Source organism: Cuculus canorus, chromosome 4 (assembly GCF_017976375.1).
Source record: "Cuculus canorus isolate bCucCan1 chromosome 4, bCucCan1.pri, whole genome shotgun sequence".
NCBI classification, from domain to species: domain Eukaryota; kingdom Metazoa; phylum Chordata; class Aves; order Cuculiformes; family Cuculidae; genus Cuculus; species Cuculus canorus.
The window spans coordinates 25415141-25434197 of NC_071404.1; the positions used below are offsets into that span (position 1 = coordinate 25415141).

A 19057-nucleotide genomic window follows, 5' to 3' on the forward strand; every position below is an offset into this window, starting at 1 on the left:
TGTAATCACTGCAGACAAGGCTATCACTAACTGAGATATTACAAAGCAGGTTTTCTTGATTTGTGAGTAGCAAGTCCAGCAGTGCCCCGTTCCTGGTTGGCATAGCTAACATTTGTGTGAGGACAGAGTCTTCTGTGCGTTCCAGGAGCTTAATGGATCACATGCGAACTGCCGTGTTGTTCTTCCAGCAAATGTCTGGGTAGTTAAAGTCGCCCGTAAGAACCAGGTTTTGTTGAGCCAAAGCCTGCTTCAGTGATTCAAGTATTGCTTCATTGGACTTGTCATCTTGGTGTCGGGGTTGGTAGCAGATGCCTACTGTAAGATTGCCCTTGAAGGTGACCCCTCTGATTTTGACCTTTTGGCCTTTGATAGGGCTTCCGCAAATACCATAGCTGACTTCCATACGTTCAAGGGTTTCTTTAATATAGAGAGCATCTCCTCCACTTCTTCCTTGCCTGTCTTTATGAAATGGCGCTCCAGCCATCCATCATGATCCTCCAGTCATGTGAGTTGTCCACCATGTTTCAGTTATTTCTGTAATATCATAGTTTTCTTATTGGGCATGGACTTCTAGTTCCTCCTGTTTGTTTCCCAGACTGCATGAATTAGTATATGTACCGTTCAGGCAGTCACTCTTTTGATTCTCATTTAGGGAGTCGGGTAAGGCATATTCTATGCTGCTCTGGTTGGCCTGTTTTTTCCCCCAATTGGTTGTGGTGGTGATGGTGGAGTGGGCATTGCCATACTGCCCTCGCAAGTTCTTCAGTTTAAAGCTCAGCTTACCAAATTGGCCAGCCTACTGCCAAAGATTTCCTTGCCTCTTCTAGACAGGTGGATTGCATCCCATTCCAGCAGGTTGTAGTCCTCGTAGAAGGTTCCATTGTCATAAAAGCAAAAATCTTTGTGGCAACACCAGGCGTGTAGCCAGAAGTTGAACTGCATTATGCATCTATTCCTGTCTGTCCCCATTCCTGGCACTGGTAACATGGAAGAGAAGATGACTTGGGCACCAAGGTTCTGTGCTTTTTCCCCCAGGGCCTTTCAAGACAGTAAAAACCAGTAGAGATCACAAACAACAGGAAAGAGTAACATAGCAGGGGGACATGTAAAGCAGAATTCTTTCACTTGGGTTTTTGTGTGTGTGATTTGGGTGTGAAAAACAAGATGCTTTGTAGTCTCATTTACTGCGTTAGCTGGCTGTCATGCGGCTGAGAATATGTTTCAGTAACTAGGTGTTCTTTTATTGGATTAAATATAATCTTACTTGTTAATCCCCAGCTTTGTTTGTAATTTAAAGAAACATTCTTTGGCTTGGAAGAAGCATTCAGCTTGGAACCTGAAATATTTAAACTTACCTGGAAGGGAATCTGAAGTTCTGAAAAAAATGCACATTCTCTTACAGTCAAACTTTCTTCTTATTGTAGTAGTAATTCTCTATGTAAGTTGTTAAATTTTATTGAAAAACATTATATTAAAATCAATGCAAAAAATATCTAATGTATAAAAATTGCCCTCTGTTACAAGTATTTAAAATATAGGTCACTGTTTCTTTATATGCTATTTATGGCACTGTGAAGAGTACCAGCAGAGGGAGCACACGTGGGCTACCAGTTCCGTACCTAGACCTTATGCAAGGTGCTGTTGCTGGTGGTAAAGAAGGATGACACAAATTTCAAATTGGCTTTTTTGTTTGTTTGTTTTAGATTGAATGAATTCTGTTAAGTGGGCATGGTCAAATATGTAGGCGAAGGACTGTGTTTTCCAAAAGCTTGTTTGTAAGAAAGTCCATGCTTTAAAACCCTATTTAAATATATGTACTGAATGGTATTCTAATACCTATAAGCTGTAGAAGTTTAGAATTATGGTTCTTAGACTTAGAATTGGTACATGTACTCTTATATCTTCTGTGATACTTGTTCAGCAGCAAAGGTGAGCACAGGTGTGGGATTTGTAAAGTCATTTTCCAATTTTTAATTTCAGGGCAGCAGCAATGACTCTAAGAACAGTGTTGTTATCGCTGCAAGCATTGTTGGCAGCTGCAGAGCCAGATGATCCACAAGATGCAGTAGTGGCAAACCAGGTAAGATACTGAATTTGTAATGTTTCTGTAACCTTTGCTAACTCAAATTAGGTCCCAAACCTTGGGGGAAGTAAGATTTAAAAGAATTTATTGAAAAAATTGCCTTACAGTAAGTGTGAGTTACTTCAGTGTTTTGTCCTCTTTACTCTTTGGATTCCAGAGGAAGTAGCAATTATTTTCACAGTGTCAGGAGGTTGGTTTTGTTAGTTTTGCTTGTTATTTAGCTTGTCAAAAATGTCAGGAGATAACAGCATAGTAAAATGAATTGCAGTATAACTTGCCTTCTAAAATCTAACGTTTCTAGTATAGGAAAAGCAATGTTGTATTGGTTTAAAATGAGTTTTAACTTGATGGTGTTCATTGGTTTTGATTTGGTATGTAGCTTCTCTTCCAGATTAGTATGAATAATGTTGAGCATTTTATTTAATGTCAGAATTTTATGAATAATGAATTTAGATGAATTACTGTTGATATTTAATACTGAGAAGCAATTTATCTAAATGAAGCATGTTATATACTTTACCTTTGCAGGTACTTGAGAACTTTTTTTAGTCACTGGTTGAATTGGTATCAATAGAATTCTGTAAAATTCTATGATCAACGTTTTGTTACTTTTCAGACAGTAGCAATAACTTACAAAAGGTAGCAACAGGAAAATGTCAGTTGGATCTTATGCCATACCAGGACTGACATGGTTGTATTTAAAGTGTTGATGAAAGACAGGATCAGTTATTCCGTATCTTAATATGACAGTTTTCAACAAAGTCTTGAGTGTGTGTCTGGTTTTTTCCTTTTTACTTTGAGGAAAAAGGGGGAGAAGGTTCGGCTTCCCCACTGACTGGATGTAAGAGTATATTTCAGTAACAAAAGAACAAAGCAAGTAGAAGGTCCTTCCACCATCAATCACATCTATATCTCCTCTACTTCAGGACCTTCTAGGACAGGGTGACAAAGTGTGCACTCCTTCCCTCTTTGTAGGATGATAGATTAGCAGTTTATCATACCTGTTAGGATTTCATAGAATCATGGAATGGTTTGAGTTGGAAGGGACCTCAAAGGTCATCTTCATTCCCCCCTGCCATGGGCAGGGACACCTCCCTCTAGATCAGGCTGCTCAGGACCTCATCGTTTGGAGGGAAATGTGAAGATGGGAAGTAGCCCCTTGTACCACTGGGTGGGAGAGAGCTATTTGCTGCTCCTATACTCAGCAGTAAGTACAGAAGGCTGACGCATGGGATTCTGCAGTGCTATGAGGCCGCTCTGAACAAATGTCCCTGAACAGCTCTGTCAGACTGAATTGCTCTGCGCGGGGACAATTCTTGCAAAGGCCAGACAGCAAGGCCACTGGGCGTGTCCCTTCATCATTTTTTTTCTTGCTGAATGCCTGCCCTTACTCTATTAAATGCCTGCTCTCTTTATTAAACAAACCCACTTTTTCTTCTTTTTACAAAGAACAAGAATAATATTTCCCTTTCTGTCCCCAGTGGTAGAATTTTGTGTTGGAATTGTAACACTCTTGTAGAAGCATTTTGAGCTGAAAAGAGGTTTTTTTGTTTCCCAAGCAAACTAACTTTAGGAAACTTCTAGATTCTAAAGAGCAGTTTCAAGGCTTGCTTCTTGGGGTGCTTGTGGAGATGTGTCCAGGGGACTGTGGCATGGCTGATACAGGGAGGATTCAGTTCTCCTGTTCTTCACAAATACCTGCATGGAACCCTACAGAGGGTTTGGCCTTAGCTTACGAGCTTATGTTTGAGAGTAGAAAGTGATTATAAGGTCTCTGAGAGATGCAGCGGTAAACATATGGTTCCTTCATGTGTTTTATTTGGTGGTAGTCTTTTTTAGTTTGTTTGAGGGTTATTTTCCAGAACAAAAATAAGTTATTCTCCACACTCATTTTTCAGTATGTTAATTTACTAAACTATAGACTACTAAGCTGTCCAGGTTAAGTGGCAGTGTCCAACAAGTTTCAAGCTGAATCCCAGGGACAATTCCTGTTTGAATAATGGTAGTATTTTTCTGACGTCTTCTACATTTCAGACACCAGCTGGCTGGTGTCAAAACCACTTCAACTAGTTACTGTTCTGTTGTCTGGTTTTTTTAAGTACAGCAACCTTAACTGCCTCAGATTCCTGATATTGAGACATCAGTAAAAGGTGCCATTAGGCTTTTCTCAATTCAGTGAGAAGCTAGATTATTTAGATACCTGAGTGAAGGAATTTTATTTATAGAACACTGAAAGCTAGTTCTGAATAAAATGTGGTTATGACTAACCCTTTACACTTCAGCTGATTGCTTTCTGGGCTTGGCAGTGTTCTCAAAAATAGTAAAAAAATTAATGAGGGGGTATCTCTTAAGAGCAGAAGAATGTAGTACTTTAAGATGCTACTGATGCTTAACTTAATCCTTCCTCTTTTCAGTGATTACAACCGAAGTAATTTAATACAGACCACCGTATATATAACGCAGGGAGTTATTTCCAACAACAGATTGTCTCATATGTTTGTTTTAATGCCATTAATAATCTGATAATAAATATACAAATTATTTCTTGGGGAGCAGAATTTGTGGGAGGTGTATAAAGCACACAATGCAGCGTAGTTCGTATGTTGCTGTAGGGGAGGTAAAATGAAAAGTACAGCAGTAAAAAGTATTGTATCATATTGATGGTGCTTTATAGATTTAAAGATTGTTTTCACGTATGAATGTAATGCTTAGAACGATAATCAGCCATGTTTCTGTCCTTAAAATGTCTAAATATTTGGATAATGTATTTCCCAATTTCTTGTCCTACTATTTATTATATTGTGCTAAAATTTATTATATATCTAAAGATGGGAATACCTACTTTTTTTTAGTGTCATGATTAAGGGAAAAGTGTCTTCTTTTTTTTTAATACAGACCCCTTAAACTTGGTATTACATACAAAAGTTGTGAAAATAGGGAATTCAACTTGCTTTTCTGAGTACAATCTAGATGAGAGATGACCGATTTCCTTGACTTTTGAGTTGCTAGCACACACTGAAGACTCTGAGATGAGGACCATTCCGTCTATTGGAAAACTTCCTAGTGATGAGATTGGAGCAAAATAATATTTACATACCCTGTGTGATTTTTTTTTTTTTTTTCTTCTGATGAATAATAGCTTGTGTGAAAAGAGTTGCAGCTTCCTAGCTTTTTGCACAGGCTCACCCATTTTTTCAGCCCTGTTTTTCCACATATGCTATCAATATCCTTATTCTCAGGAGGAAGCCTGGTAGTAAAGTGTCAGCCCTGACTGAAAAAACTGCAGATCTGTTTGCAGTGTATGTAACCAGGCATATTTGAAGTGATTAGAGAAATACATTAAAATAGTAGGCAGTATGTACATTCAGATGTTAATGTAAGGATAATTTGTGCTCTGCCACACTGAATATAAATTTTCAATAGCTATGCTAAATATAGGTACTTCACTTTTGATCAATGCAATTGAGAGCAGTACCTGATTGTACGTGTAAAATAGCTTTAATGTGTAAATTAACCTAAAGGCAAACGCATTACATCAAATGCTTGCATGGATTTTACTGTGCGTAGTCTTCATCTCCAAAATTTTATTTCAAAAGTAACAGTATGATCAATGTTGAAACTCTGTTGAAAATACCATAGAAAGAATGATGCATTGGAATCTGTTGTATTATCTTGCTTTTGATTGGATTGCTGAGTTGATTAACTCTCCTCTTCTCCCTCCTCTCTCTTTTGTGTAGTGACAAACAAAATCCAGAAATGTTTAAACAGACAGCTCGACTTTGGGCACATGTGTATGCTGGAGCACCAGTTTCTAGTCCAGAATACACCAAAAAATAGAAAACCTTTGTGCTATGGGCTTTGATAGGGTAAGTATGTGTGACTTAAATATTTTTCAGTAGGGGCAGGGCAAGCATATGCATATAATACAGAGAGTTGTCAGTATACTAAAGTAGACTCACTGGTTGCCATGACCTTTTGTAGGTCTAATCATTCTGTTTTGCTAATTATTTGTAAGAATCAGAGTTTTAAAATACTACATAACTAGTAAATCTTTTCAACTAGCCCACCTTTTTTTTAAACTGATAAATTATAAATTATTTCTATAGATTCTTAGAATTTAACAGATGGTCAACTAACATGTTCGGATTAATCTGTGAACTTTTCATTCCACTTCTCGGAGCTGCAGGCTCACACACTGAAAATATTATTGCTTTTGTTCTCTCATTGCAGAATGCAGTAATAGTGGCCTTGTCTTCAAAATCATGGGATGTAGAGACTGCAACAGAACTACTCCTGAGTAACTGAGCCATGTAGAGAGAGCTGCTTCAGTAGTCCAGCTTGCCCTTTCTGGAGGAGCATCACCATCTGTTCTTTTTAGGATTCTATATAGATTCTCTTTTAAAACGGGCACTCTTGCCTGACGATGCTATCTAGGCACTATTGGAGACTGAAAAAACCGCTCTGTAAATAAAGCTAATTAAACGTCTGTGTAAATTTAAAAAGGGGAAATACTTTAATTTTTTTTCTTACTAAATATTGTAAAAATTCTTTGAGCTCAGCTAAAATAATGGGGGGAAAACATGCCTACTTTAGTGTTTAGCAGTGTGACGAAGACTAGCAGGGACTTGCTTCAGGATTTTGATTTAGTAATTCAGAAAGCAACATTTTTGAGTGTTAGTCATCAAAATTGTTGGTGCCACTCATCACAGCTATCTTACTGTTTTAACATGGATCCTATGTGCCTGTGGATTGACCTATATTTGCATGCTTGTACTTAATAGACATATTAGGTAGGGTTGCTGAAGAGAGCACCATTGAATTACTCGAGTGTTCTTGTAACTGTTTCCTGAAAGACTTTCAAGACTTCCAAAGTTCCAAATGGTGACCTATTCAGAACCCATTTCTTTCTTGCTTATTAATTGGGAAACCTGGTTCTTCTTTCCCTTGCATCATGCAGCTAAAAATCGTCACTAGATTATGTTTCATTATGTGTGGGTATTGTGTGCCTTTTACAGTAGTCTACGCTTCCCCTTAAAGAATATATTTTGAATTATCAGTAATGATTTTAATCCATCGTGTTTTCTACACAATCTCGTAAGGAGTACGCCTCGATATAGCACAAAAAGATGGAGCAGGTTTTCTTTCCTTTTTTTTTGGTCTTAAAGAGATGTAAAATGTTCTTCAGTACATTCTAGATAATATGATTTGCCTGGGTTAGGAGAAGGAAAAAGCAGATTCTATAGCCTACTGAGAATTTAAGAAAAAAATTATTTGAGTACTTGATATGATGCAATCAGCTGGTTTTTGCAGCAGTTTTCTAGCTTTATTTGGAGCTTCAATTTAAGGATTGTTTACCAGGTACTTCAAAATTCATCCTTGCTTGCATTTTTCTCTAGCTGACACATGGAGTCTTTGTTGGTGCTTTTACTGTACATACTTCAAATGCACATGGAAGTAGAAGTGTGCTCTCAATTTAGCTTTCTTTTGGATTGATGTTTCTGATAAACGAGAACTGAAATCTTACCTTGGCTTGTACATACAGTCAGTCGTTTATTCATATTAAAATGACATTTCATCCTGAGTGCAAAAGCTTGAAAATTATTAGTTTTGCAATGTCAAACACTAGTACATCTATTTAAAGAGAGCTGTAATGTCTTTTTGAATATAATGCTAACTTTTGAGGCTATATCTGACAAGGAAGTTCAGAGAAATCCTGAGTCTAGAGAGTGGGGATTGTGGATAATGGAGTGTTGTACAAGTCGTTTTGCCATGACTTTTTTTTTCTCCTAAACAGTGGATTAGTGGGATTGGGAAATGTATGTCTGTCTGGGGCTTTTCTGGAGCTGTGAAGTGCAAGTTGAAATAACTTCACACTTCATAGTCTTTCTAAATCACACTATAGAAAATCAGAAACATTATCGTATCTACTAAATATTTGGAGCATAGCAGTAGGGGAACAGAACCAGAAAACAGAGCTGTAGAGACCCCGGTTGTTCAGGGATGTTCCCTGTACTGCTCTGTCTGATGTGTCCAAACTTAAAATACATCAGGGCACAGACGGAAAATATTCTGAACTCATATCAGTGCAATACTAAATGCATTTGCTTAGTCTTTATACTTAATGCTTTTTGAGGTATAGTCAATGATCAGTTTTCTTGAGTTAGTGTAAATTGTTTGCAATGATGCCAAAGGAAATGAGTTGTTTTGTCTTTCCTGATATTTATTTATTTTTTTAACAAGAAGCTGCTACTGTTCAGCTGGTTTGCCAGGTGAAAACCAGAGACGGTAGGAAACTATGGCAAAATGCCACTTGTGTTAATCTCAAGTTGCTGTCTTTTCTGTTATACAGGCTAAGAACTTCTTGATTACATCAACACCTTTTTTTTTTTTTTACCCTGGTGGTAATTATAAATTGCTGACTACTTTCCCTTGTTCTTCGCTGCTATTTATCAAAAGAAGGAACTTGGAAATCATTGTTGGGGACATAAAACTTCTCAGTTACAGGCTTCTGAATGTGTCTTTTGGTAAGATTAGTCTCCTAATAACAGGTTTTTCCAACAGTATGTAAAGGGATAAAGGAAGCCTGGGGAAGGGGGAGAATAGAGGATATGGTTCTTAGGTGAGCATGGTCACCTCTGAAACAATGCCCTGTTAAGTTTTATTTCTCTCATGAAGTTACCTCATTTTCTTCTCTACTGCAAAACACTCGTCTTCCCCTTTCCTGTTACATATAGATGTTGGATACTGGGTTTTGCCCTCCATCCGTGTACTTGGTAGCAAAGGTATCTTGACGCTAGCTTAGATGCTGGCAGGAGGGAAGCTGCTCAAGAACTGAACTGGGGTGGCAACATGACCTGGCATTAAGGAGACATCTGTCATCTGAAGTCCCTCTGAATTTTGACATGCAAATCCTTTATAAGGAATGTTTTTGTATTCTTGGTAATTATCAGAGTTGAATATAGGGGTAATGTTGTACGAGGTTAGTTTAACTGCAGCTGGGGCTGAGCCCTAGGAATTTTGCTGTTAGCGTTCAGTTTATCATTGTGAGTTTGTACATACAAAATGGTAGTTCTGCTTTCTGTATGACTGAACATTGCTATATTCAGGGCCCTGTGCATTCATAGACATGGAGCTGCCAAGCAGCCCACTGCGGCTGCGGACTCAGGCTGCACATTTACATCACTTTCTTACAACAAGAATATAAAACATGGGTACAGTGCAAATAAATCCCGCATTGTCTTCCTCTATTATGTAAGAAGACTGCTTTGAACAGTAGTTTTGAAGTCCAAGTGGCCCTGTTTATCTAAACAAGGTATTGGTAATGATGCTTACTGATTGCCAGAGCATCAATCAGATTTCACTGCTGAATGTTTTAGCATGAATTGAGCATAGTGGTGTTTATCCCTTGTTTGTTTTGTTGGTGGGGAGCAGGAAACTCCTATCCAGTCCCTCAAAACATAACCTACAGTTTTGGTCAGAGACGGAGAAATGCCCTTCCTGTTGCCAAAAGCCTCCGCTTTCCCATGAGTGCCAAAAGCCCCGACTGTAGCCCATCCTCACTCACCAAATGCACAGCTTCCTCCTGTTGCTTCTGCAACTGGGCTGTGTTCTCAGTGTGACAACCTGGTACGATTTGGAGACAAAAAATCTTATCCTTCTGGAAAGATGCAGGACTTTGTGCTTCTCAGTCTGCATATTCCAAACTTTATTTTAATTAAAAAAAATAATGCCACAGAATACATGGGGCCTTGACTATAATTGGTTTGGTAGTGTTTATCTGAGCAGTTTGGTACTAATGGTGTAGGAATATGTCTTGGGTTTTTTTTAAGTATCATTGTATTTAACTGTTTTCCAAGTAAATTGGTATTGGAACACTGACATAAGGAATATAGGATCTTTCTTGTTGTTGTCTGAAAGGAAGAATTAAATAGCCAGAAAGAAGCATACCTTGTAATGCCAAATCTGCATTGTGTGGTGTGGGTAACAGAAACATTTAAACTATGCAAATTTAAGCTTAACAGCTGTGAATCAGCCGAGGCACTGCAGAGCCTGGGGAAGGGGAAGGAAGAAGGGGGTGGGGAGGGAAATTAAAACAGTTTCAAGCAAGAGTCCTTGTTTGCTGCTTTGGTTGCACGCTGTGCAAGTGAAGCATTCCATTTCCAGCACAAGGGGAAAGGTGTCTGTGTGCATGTCCCTTGCTTCCTTCCGAAATACCAACAAAAGCCAGCGTAGACTTGGGACCTTGCCCAAAGGGGGAAATGTTAAATGACTGAGCAGTGGAAGTTAGTTGTACTTACTGTCTGCTTGCGAGCAAGTGCAACAAGAAGATGGGGTGGCCTGTCCTGCTACATTTTGTTTACAGAGTTGATGGGAAGCAGCTCGATGAGCGTGGCCACTGATCTGTGATCAGGTGGTTGGTTTTGTGTGTGTTTGAGCAATTGACTCAACAATAGAGAGCGAAAGTGCATTTCATCGTGCTGTCTGTTGCATTGCAGAACTAAAGCACTGGAAGTAAAGATGCTCATTGGGTGCCTAAAGCTTTTTCTGGGAATGCCACATACAATGTTTTCACTGTTACGTCCTCATTTTTCAGGCGCAGTGTTCTGTGGCTGGGCTAAGAGGCAATCACTTCTTTCTTGGTAGTTTTCTGATCTGTTCCAAATCCATGAGTAAGTCCTGTAGTTTGCTCTTCCTGTTTGTGGTGTTAGTGCCATCAGCCAATTCATCCTTAGACTTACAAGACCAACTGTCCTTTATGCATTTTGCTTCTCGCTCGGTTATTCCAGCTGCAGTGCTCTCTAGGTAGCAGCTCAACTTTCCAGGTTTGTTCTCACTGGAGAAACTCCTGCAAATCATTCGCACTGTACTGTGATGTGATGTTCCTTCTCTGCTGTTACCTGCTTTGTAGGCATCAGATTAGCTAGACGGTCGGTTATAGTGCTGAGCCACTCATTGATGATGTCAGTTAAGATTCAAGAGATGAGGAAACATACTGTGAAAATGCTGTACTTGTCCATTTTCCAATTTGCAGCAACTGCTGGTGCTCTGTTGTGGTGTCTGAAGGAGGCTGCCATCATACCAATGCTGATGTCAACTGTTGAAGAACCCCGATTTTCACTTACCTTTTCCATCCTAAATTCAGACTTTTCTAATTTAAAAAGAAAAAATATTTACCACTAAAAAATGTTGCAGGAGGTTGGTTCCTGAGCATCGGACTTCCTGGGCAGGAGGAGCGGGTGGGTTGGAATGCAGCATCAGTGTTTTTTGTCTTGAAAATAAAAACTACACGAACACTTTTGTACACAAATGATTTTTTAAATAAACACACATTTTAAAAGATGTCGATTTTCACTGGGAATGCTTAAAAATAAATGCATGTTTCCCTGAAAACAGTTTTCATTTTATTTCTAGTAGTTCCAGTTGGTCTGAGATCACAGGGTGTGTTGCCTCCATACCAGTAACGAGGGAGAGGGGTGATGGTTCTCATGATGCACATTAAGAATCTTTGAAGAAGAAAAGTGTAAATGTAAGATGCGTAATAAAAGCCTGTGTTATTTCAAGTTGGACTGCCTCCTGCGATAGTCTAAGGACTGCGTGTGCATCTACACCACCTCCTGCCTCCTGTCAAAGGCTGTGGCTGAAGAAGCAAAGTCAGTAACTCAGAGGAAAAAAAGTTTGTTTGGATTTTCCAGCATCACTCAAGTTTGTCTCCTCTATGTGCGTTTTAAGCTTTCTGTACCCCGCAGCTGGCTCTTACAGGGGCAAGTGGGAGCCTGGGAGGTGATTGGCTGCCCTGTCTCAGCTGTAGGAAGATCTGGCAGGGAGGACGTGTGGATTTGTGTGCCACCAGCTGGTACCGGTCACTTCTCCTGCATGGCTTGGTCAGCATTTGTTCGATGGAGTAAAACAGTTTGAAAGGCAGCAGCTGCCCCGTGAAGCTGGGGGCAGGGAGCTTGCCATGAAGCTGGTTGTATTGCTCTGTTCCAGGTGTCCTGGTGTGTGTGTTCTCCTCGGGGCAGGGTGGGTTTTGCAGGTTTCCAGACAGGCTCTTCGAGCTGGGATAGCACTGCACGGTGTTAGTGTTGAAATGGTGTAAGAGGAATTTTGGGTTTTCTTTTTACTCGTCACAAGCTGAGCTCTATTGTGGTACCTGTACTGTGAGAGGGAGAGGGAAAACTCTGCAACCCCTCTGCTGCAAGGGGAGCTTCTCTTGGCCTGCCCGCCCCTCTAGAAAAATCAAAATAAGAATCCATATCCATTGTTTTTGCAGTTAGAGGCTACCACAACATCAGTAGCCGAGAGCTGCTTTGAGTTGTGTTAAACTGAAATACTTGCGAAGTTGTCCAACAGCCTTTTCATTTCTTCCAGGACCCCAAAACTGGAAGCGCCTTCACAGTCGATATGGACTAACAGTGCTTCCCAGCTCCCTCCTGTACTTACTGCTCTGTTTGGATTGCTGTAATCCTGACATGCTCAGCTTTCAGGCAGGTGCCAGGATTTTAAATTGTTTTAAGGTCAAGTCTAGGTCTGGATCTGGAGCTCCCATGTCTGGTATACAATGTTGAATAAACTACATTGCTTCACTTAGTGGCTGCTTTGTGTTGAAGTACCTGAAGTCTTTAGGTGTGTTCGTGATAGCCTGGTATAAAATAAAGGGTAGTCGGCTGGGATGGTGAGGAAAAAAGGAGGCTGGTGTTGCTGGGGCAAAGGTGGGAGAGAAGCTGTCTTGTGCTGCTGTTACCTGAGCCAGCAGCCCCTAATGGTCCTTGGCCTGCAGCTGCCTTTGTGTACACAGGGGTTGCGGGGCATGGGCTCACAGCCGCTCTTAGGGCAGGGTGGGAAAAGGGATCATGTTCAGCAAGCGCTTCCCTTCCTCCCTCTTTCCCAAAATGACTCTTCTCAGAGCTGGCAGTTTAAGAACACGATAGGTGGCAAGTAGTGACGGCTCCTGCTAATCCTGTCCAAGAGGTTTGGAAAGTTGCCTGCAGCCAAGCGTGTTATTGGATCCTGGGAGTGGCCCTTTCTGGTTTCAGGGCAAAACCAGCTGTCCCCATTTTAAACATCTACCTGCTGCCCAAGCGCAGAGTCAGGTATGACAGTGGCTTCCTTGAAGCAGGAGCACCTGGCTGGTCACAGCCCCCCAAAAGAGATGAAACAGTTATGCTCCAAGGTGAATTTTGGTTCAAAAAGCAGACCTGGAACCTGCTGGTTATTTTTTTCAAACTGCATGAAGGTGGGAAATCGTGTCATTGCCACAGATTTAAGTTTCCCTGAACACAAGCTTGAAGAACAAATAGCAAACATGGTGCAGGTCCCAGGCGTTCCTGGAATTGGCGGCCAGCATATCTTTAACATCGTTGCTGTGTTGAACTCGAGATGGTTTATCTGTGTATAAAGTGGTTTAAAGGATCTGAAGCTGTAAGTTCAAATGCAATGGAAACCCTCACATTTATGGTTTCTACTGTCAAAGAGCGAAGTGTGAGAAATGAATCTTGCCTATGAATTCCCAGAGGTGAATGACCCACTGGGATGGGGAAAGTTCTACTGCTTTTGCTTAGCATGCACATTCCCCCTTATGGCATTTCCACATTGAAGTCCTTCAATGGTCTTAACCACATCAAAAATGCAAGGAGTCAACTGTGCCCAGGCCACTCGTGTCAGAGGAGTGAGCTGTTTGGAAGAAGACGTGTATGAACAAAGTAGTGACCAAAAGTTCAGTCCCAGGTGATGCCGTGGTGGAAAAACAAAAACTCAGACCCCAAAAGGCTTTTAAGAACAAAGAGGGAAAGAGTTGTTCTTTGTATTGTGCATGTGTTGTTCTCCTGACCTGTGAATGATCCTCACCCATGAGAAGCTCAGCAGGTGCTGGGAGGAACAAGCCCAGGCACCAGGACGTGCTGGTGCCACTGGGAAGCAGATTGGCAGAAAAGGACCTGGGGGTTGTGGACTTGAACCAAGCTGAACGTGAGCCACCAGCCTGCCCTTGTGGCACCAGCTGAGAACAGTAGGTTGCCTCCAGCCAGCCTGGGGACAAGGAGTCGAGTGAGCAGACACAGCCACGGCTGCCTGTGACCAGGTCACATACAAAGGACAGGATTTAAGTTGGTATCAATTGCTCAGGAATAAGTTTGGCCTAGAAAAGGAAAATTTTCCCAGGGCCTCTTCCAGCACCTCTGCCCCCCTGCAAGGCCCCCCTCTTTGCATGTCTGCTATGGGTCAGGCCAGGCTTGTGCCCCCCAGCACCAAGCGGAGGCTGAGGATCAGGGTCTCAACCAGATGTCCAGTGACTCAGGCGGCTGCGATGGCGTGTGTGTGCTAAGGAGATCAGTAGTTTCGGGGAATAAGCACTTGCCTGATTAGGCTCTCAAAAAACATGCAGAAGTTCATGGCAGGAGTTAGGGGCTTCTCTGCCCCATGTCTGTGAAGGCACACGGGGTGCAAGTTGAATAAACAGGCCACAGGTCCTGTCCCTCCACCCAGCCCCACGCCAGACAGGCTCAGGCAAGCCCCAAGACCCCTGCGACTCTAACGGGCAATGAGTGCCACCAAGACGCAGCTGAGCCTGGCACCTACGCGCTCTACGTCCCTGCAGTGCCGTTCTTGCCAGTCCACAGCAGAGTCCCACGGTCTCAGCTCAGCTACTCCAAAAGCTTCTGCCATGCGCGCAACCGCCTGGACTCTAAGGAAGCTGCTGCCAGCCCAAACTGTAACAAAATAAATATATAGTTTTAATTATTTTTTTTTAAGTAGGTTAAAGCTCCCTCCATTATCCTGCTTAGAAGGATTTCAGTAACATCTGCTGCATCAGCACATTGGCAGTGCCTGAAGGCTGCAGGAGACTGGGAATAACACAAGGGCTTTTTTTTGTACATATGCCGTCCTTACCGGCTCCGAGCACCACTGACGTGCTGAACGTGGTGCTGTGAACCACTGTTGTGTTAAAAAAACCCCCAGGATTGGCAGGAAGAGAAAATGAGAAGGAAAAGTTCCTGCTGTGAGGTGAAGCTCCCAACACAAGTTTGTATACAGAAGACTGAGCTCAAGTAATGCTCGATGGAAACAGCAGCAGCCAAATACTCTAATGAACGCATCAGCCACCCATTTCTCTAGAGATGTACCTCCAAGCACAACTTTATGGGTGTTCACTGAGAAGAGCCGAGCTCTATTTGTTTTTACGCTCTCCCATTTAGGTATTTATACACACTGATAAGCTCTGAGGGATGATCTCCGCAGCAAATTATCTCTAAAACTGGAAAAGCCTGAGAGATGATCACATCTACCTCACGATCAACACAACAGGCCTGCAAATTCCACCATGATCTTGTATGTATGGGCTGTGAGGGTCCAGTGTTTCATATACCTGTGGAAACCAGAAAGGATTGCAAAAAAATCAGTACTTTGGGGTGGAGGAATGATGGATCTCCAGTGATAGCTTGTGATAGTCCAAATGACCAGAAAATTTCCCTAAAGCATTTGGAGATTTAGCCATTCAGACATTTAGACAGACTCTCAGGCAGCACCCAAGATGCCTCCATGTGGCTCATTGACTAGAATCCACATGGTAGGTGTAACATAAGAAACACCTCCTCAGAACATGGAGAGCCCTTATACAAAAAGCAGAGCTTAAAATGTTACTAAAGCAGAGCCTGATAAAACCATGAATGCAGCCCCCCCCTAGATGCAACAGAAATTAATCACAGCAGGGAGTTCCTCTTTCTCCCCCAGGCCTTTATGCCAGAAGCTAAGCTGACAGAATAAAGCAAGAAGGTAATGCAGAAGATAAATACGATGTACAGGCATGGGTGGATGCAGAGACGGCCTTGAAGACGACCCAGGAAGCAACATACAGCAGCCAGAACGCTGCAAAAAAGGGTATAGAAAAGGGTTCCAAGGAAAGGTACAGAGCTATTGTGGTAATTTCCACTCCCAGGATGTGAATGGTGGCCGACTTGTCCATGTTCCAGACTGAATCCTGTCCTGGTGAAATGGCATGAGGAAGGATGAACAGTGATTGCTGCTACCACCATCCACAACAATTTATCCAGACTCTTCTCTACTTTCCTGGGAACACTCAGGGATGAAAGCAGCCAAGAGGTGATGGCATGAACTACTTGGGCAGTAACACCCTCTCATAATTCCACAGGAAGCGGAGAAAAGCTGATCTGTGGGCAGCAGAGAGCTGCGCAGTGTCCATGCAGGGTACCCTGTAAACACTCTGGAGACGGCATGGAAAACTCCCGAGAGAAGACTGATGACTCATACCGCTGCCCTTCGCGTAAGAGATGGATGATGCAGAGGCACTTGAATATATAGCAGATATAATGGTATTTTTAGTTTTCAATCGTACCACAGGGCAAAACAGTGTCCCAGCTTTCCTCAGGATAAGGTCCCAGACTACACGCCTGCTGCCCAGCCAGACGCTCGCTGTTGCAACTATACCATGCCAAGGTAAGAGATCAGATTATCGCCTATGATGTTTCCAGAGCACGCAGTCATAACCCACCTGCTTACAGCAACTGGACCCCACACCAAAGCAACGCAGCCATCATCACCCACCGTATCTTGCTTCAGAAGTTGTGGTGCATTAGGGTCAACATACATCAAACTCCACTTCCGATGACAGAATTAATTGTCTGAACACAAGGAGCAGAACACGTATTTCTTGTTCCAGAACACACCTGCCTTGCAGCGTTATGAGCACACATCTGAGCTCTTGTGGCTGTTGAAATAAGTCTGGTCATGGGAGGATGCTCAGTATATGCAAAGTTATTCGGTCACCCTTCTTGTTGCAGCTGACACTACACTGCTGCCAGCAGGACTTCAGCTAGTTACACATTAGCTTGGATAACCTCTGTGCACCCACTGAAAAGTCTATGTGTCTCCTGATGGCTGTCCCTCCTCATTGAGTAGCACAGGCCTCCACTGTGCTGCCCATCTGTGTAGCCTATGGATATCTCGGCTCCGCTGACTGTGGATCTGCCCACACAGTTAAATCTACGAGGTTTGAACGGCTCCTTGGAATTATAGAATCATTTCTTGCCAAAGCTAAAGGAATCACCACTGAGTCCTGACTCTTCCTCTTGTTGGCTTGCAACACTTAGCCATTCCACTTAGCCATTCTGATTAAAGTTCACCATGGCTTTCACTAGGCAGAAACAGAGAGAAGATACTCCGTTGTGGGTCAGAAAGGTCTTTCCCTGAGGTTACCTTCTTCCAGGGCATTGGTATGATCACTGCACATCGCCTGCTGCAAGCAGTAATTCCAGTAACTGCGTGCAGTTTGTGTCAAGCACTGGTGAGTGACTCCAAGGCTCCGAGGAACGCACCCACGTTGCCTTCAAGCATGCGTGGTGCTGGCTCAGTTCAGACGCAATACCGCTCCTACCCATGATGGGAGTAAGTGTGGCAGCTTCTTCGGCTTTTGTAGCCCAAGTAAGGGGGAGGTAATCGGAACTGGAACTAGCCAGAACTGGCCTTCTGCTGTGGTCCCACTCATTTCTTTATGAGCAGCTGCAGATGCCAAAAACTTGCTCATTTCCTTTCAGGCTGCAAAGAAGGCCAGGAACTTGCCTTGAGTGCAAAATGTTTCCACTCTGAATTTGAAGTATTCTAGTGTGCCAGATTTGTGAAAGCAGTCATCCTGTGGGTCACCAGTGGCTTGGTGTTAAGAATTATCCTGGGAGCTGTGGGACCACAGAATATGAGACTGAAGGGAGAAACTGCGTTGCTCTGGTCTCCTACAGTAAAACTACAGGAATAAGAAATTTTGGATCCACTCTCCTCACCCAGGCTGCATGGCAGGGAAGGGAGAGGCTGCCAGCCACCACCTCTGTTTCTGTACCAGGACTCTCCATCAAACATTCTCTACCTTCTATTGGTGGAGTCTCCTTCCCTGGAAGCGATAAAACTTGGCGCTTGGGGACACAGATGTGCACAGTGGTGTTGGGCTAACAGTTGGACTGAATTATCCTATAGGTCTTTTCCAACCTTAGCAATTCTATGATTTTATGACTTCCAAGTTCTGCTCCTGACAAAGTCCAGTCCTGTTTGCTGCCTCCCAGGAACCAAAGCAAATGGATTCAGGGAACGTCAGGCTTAAAATCATCAAGCTTATTTTATCTTACTACCTGAGCTTCCCTCTGACCCCTTGAGCACCTGGGGTCCTCACTGGTATGATTCCCTCCTTGTCAGACATGTAAGCAGGGGAAAGCTTCAAGAGACAGATAAAGTGCTGCTGTACAGAAAGACTTGGCCAATTACTGTTTAACATCTTGCAATTCCCTAAGCAAACCTCTCCCTGCACTGAGATACCATTCCTTAGGCTGAGACCAGCTACTCCGTCCCTAAAGTACGGTTACCAGCTACACACACCTGCAGCCTGGCTGGCAAAGAGACTTCACAATCCAGTTTCTTTAGTTTGGGCTATTTCCTCGGACACCAACTGGGGGCTCGATTTCCGTGCACAAACAAACTTATTACTGCTAATAAAGACAATAATGGAGCATGCATGCAAGCGAACCAGGAATCCACATGGATGATTTCTTAAAGAAGCAAATTTCCCATGTCTTGCAAATATCTGGCGATCCCAAATCTTTTTGGATCTTTGGAGGAGACAGTTCAGCTGTGAAGCCTCATCAGTTAACTTGAAACTTGAGAGCCAGTCTGATGTTGAACTTGGTCCAACAACACGTGCTAAGTATCTAATGGCTGGAAGTACATTTTAGACACATTATTATTATTATTATTATTATCAGTTCTAGAACTTAAAGGCTTGTCAGCGTGTGCAAAAAATGTTTGTAATGCATGTTATTTTTCCTGTTTAAGATTGCTCCAGAAAATATTATTTCGTCTAAAACAACTCTTCAGATTGAATTTGTTGAGTGGTAGAGGTTTAATTTAGTACATTACAAAGTATGTTCTCAGAACAGCCTTCCTGTTTTACTGTTATGAAAACTGTGCAGTCCAGGCATCAGA

General features: G+C 42.3%; 1 protein-coding gene across 1 annotated transcript in view; it reads left to right on the plus strand.

Moving 5' to 3' along the window:
* UBE2K (ubiquitin conjugating enzyme E2 K) overlaps positions 1-13630 on the plus strand; it is a 45121-nt gene extending 31491 nt beyond the window's left edge. Inside the window, 5 exon segments of the mRNA XM_054065220.1 lie at positions 1981-2080; positions 2932-2934; positions 5825-5915; positions 5918-5949; positions 6314-13630. Coding sequence (XP_053921195.1) covers positions 1981-2080; positions 2932-2934; positions 5825-5915; positions 5918-5949; positions 6314-6388 — 301 coding nt within the window. The 3' untranslated portion in view covers positions 6389-13630.
* The last annotated feature ends 5427 nt before the right edge of the window (positions 13631-19057 follow it).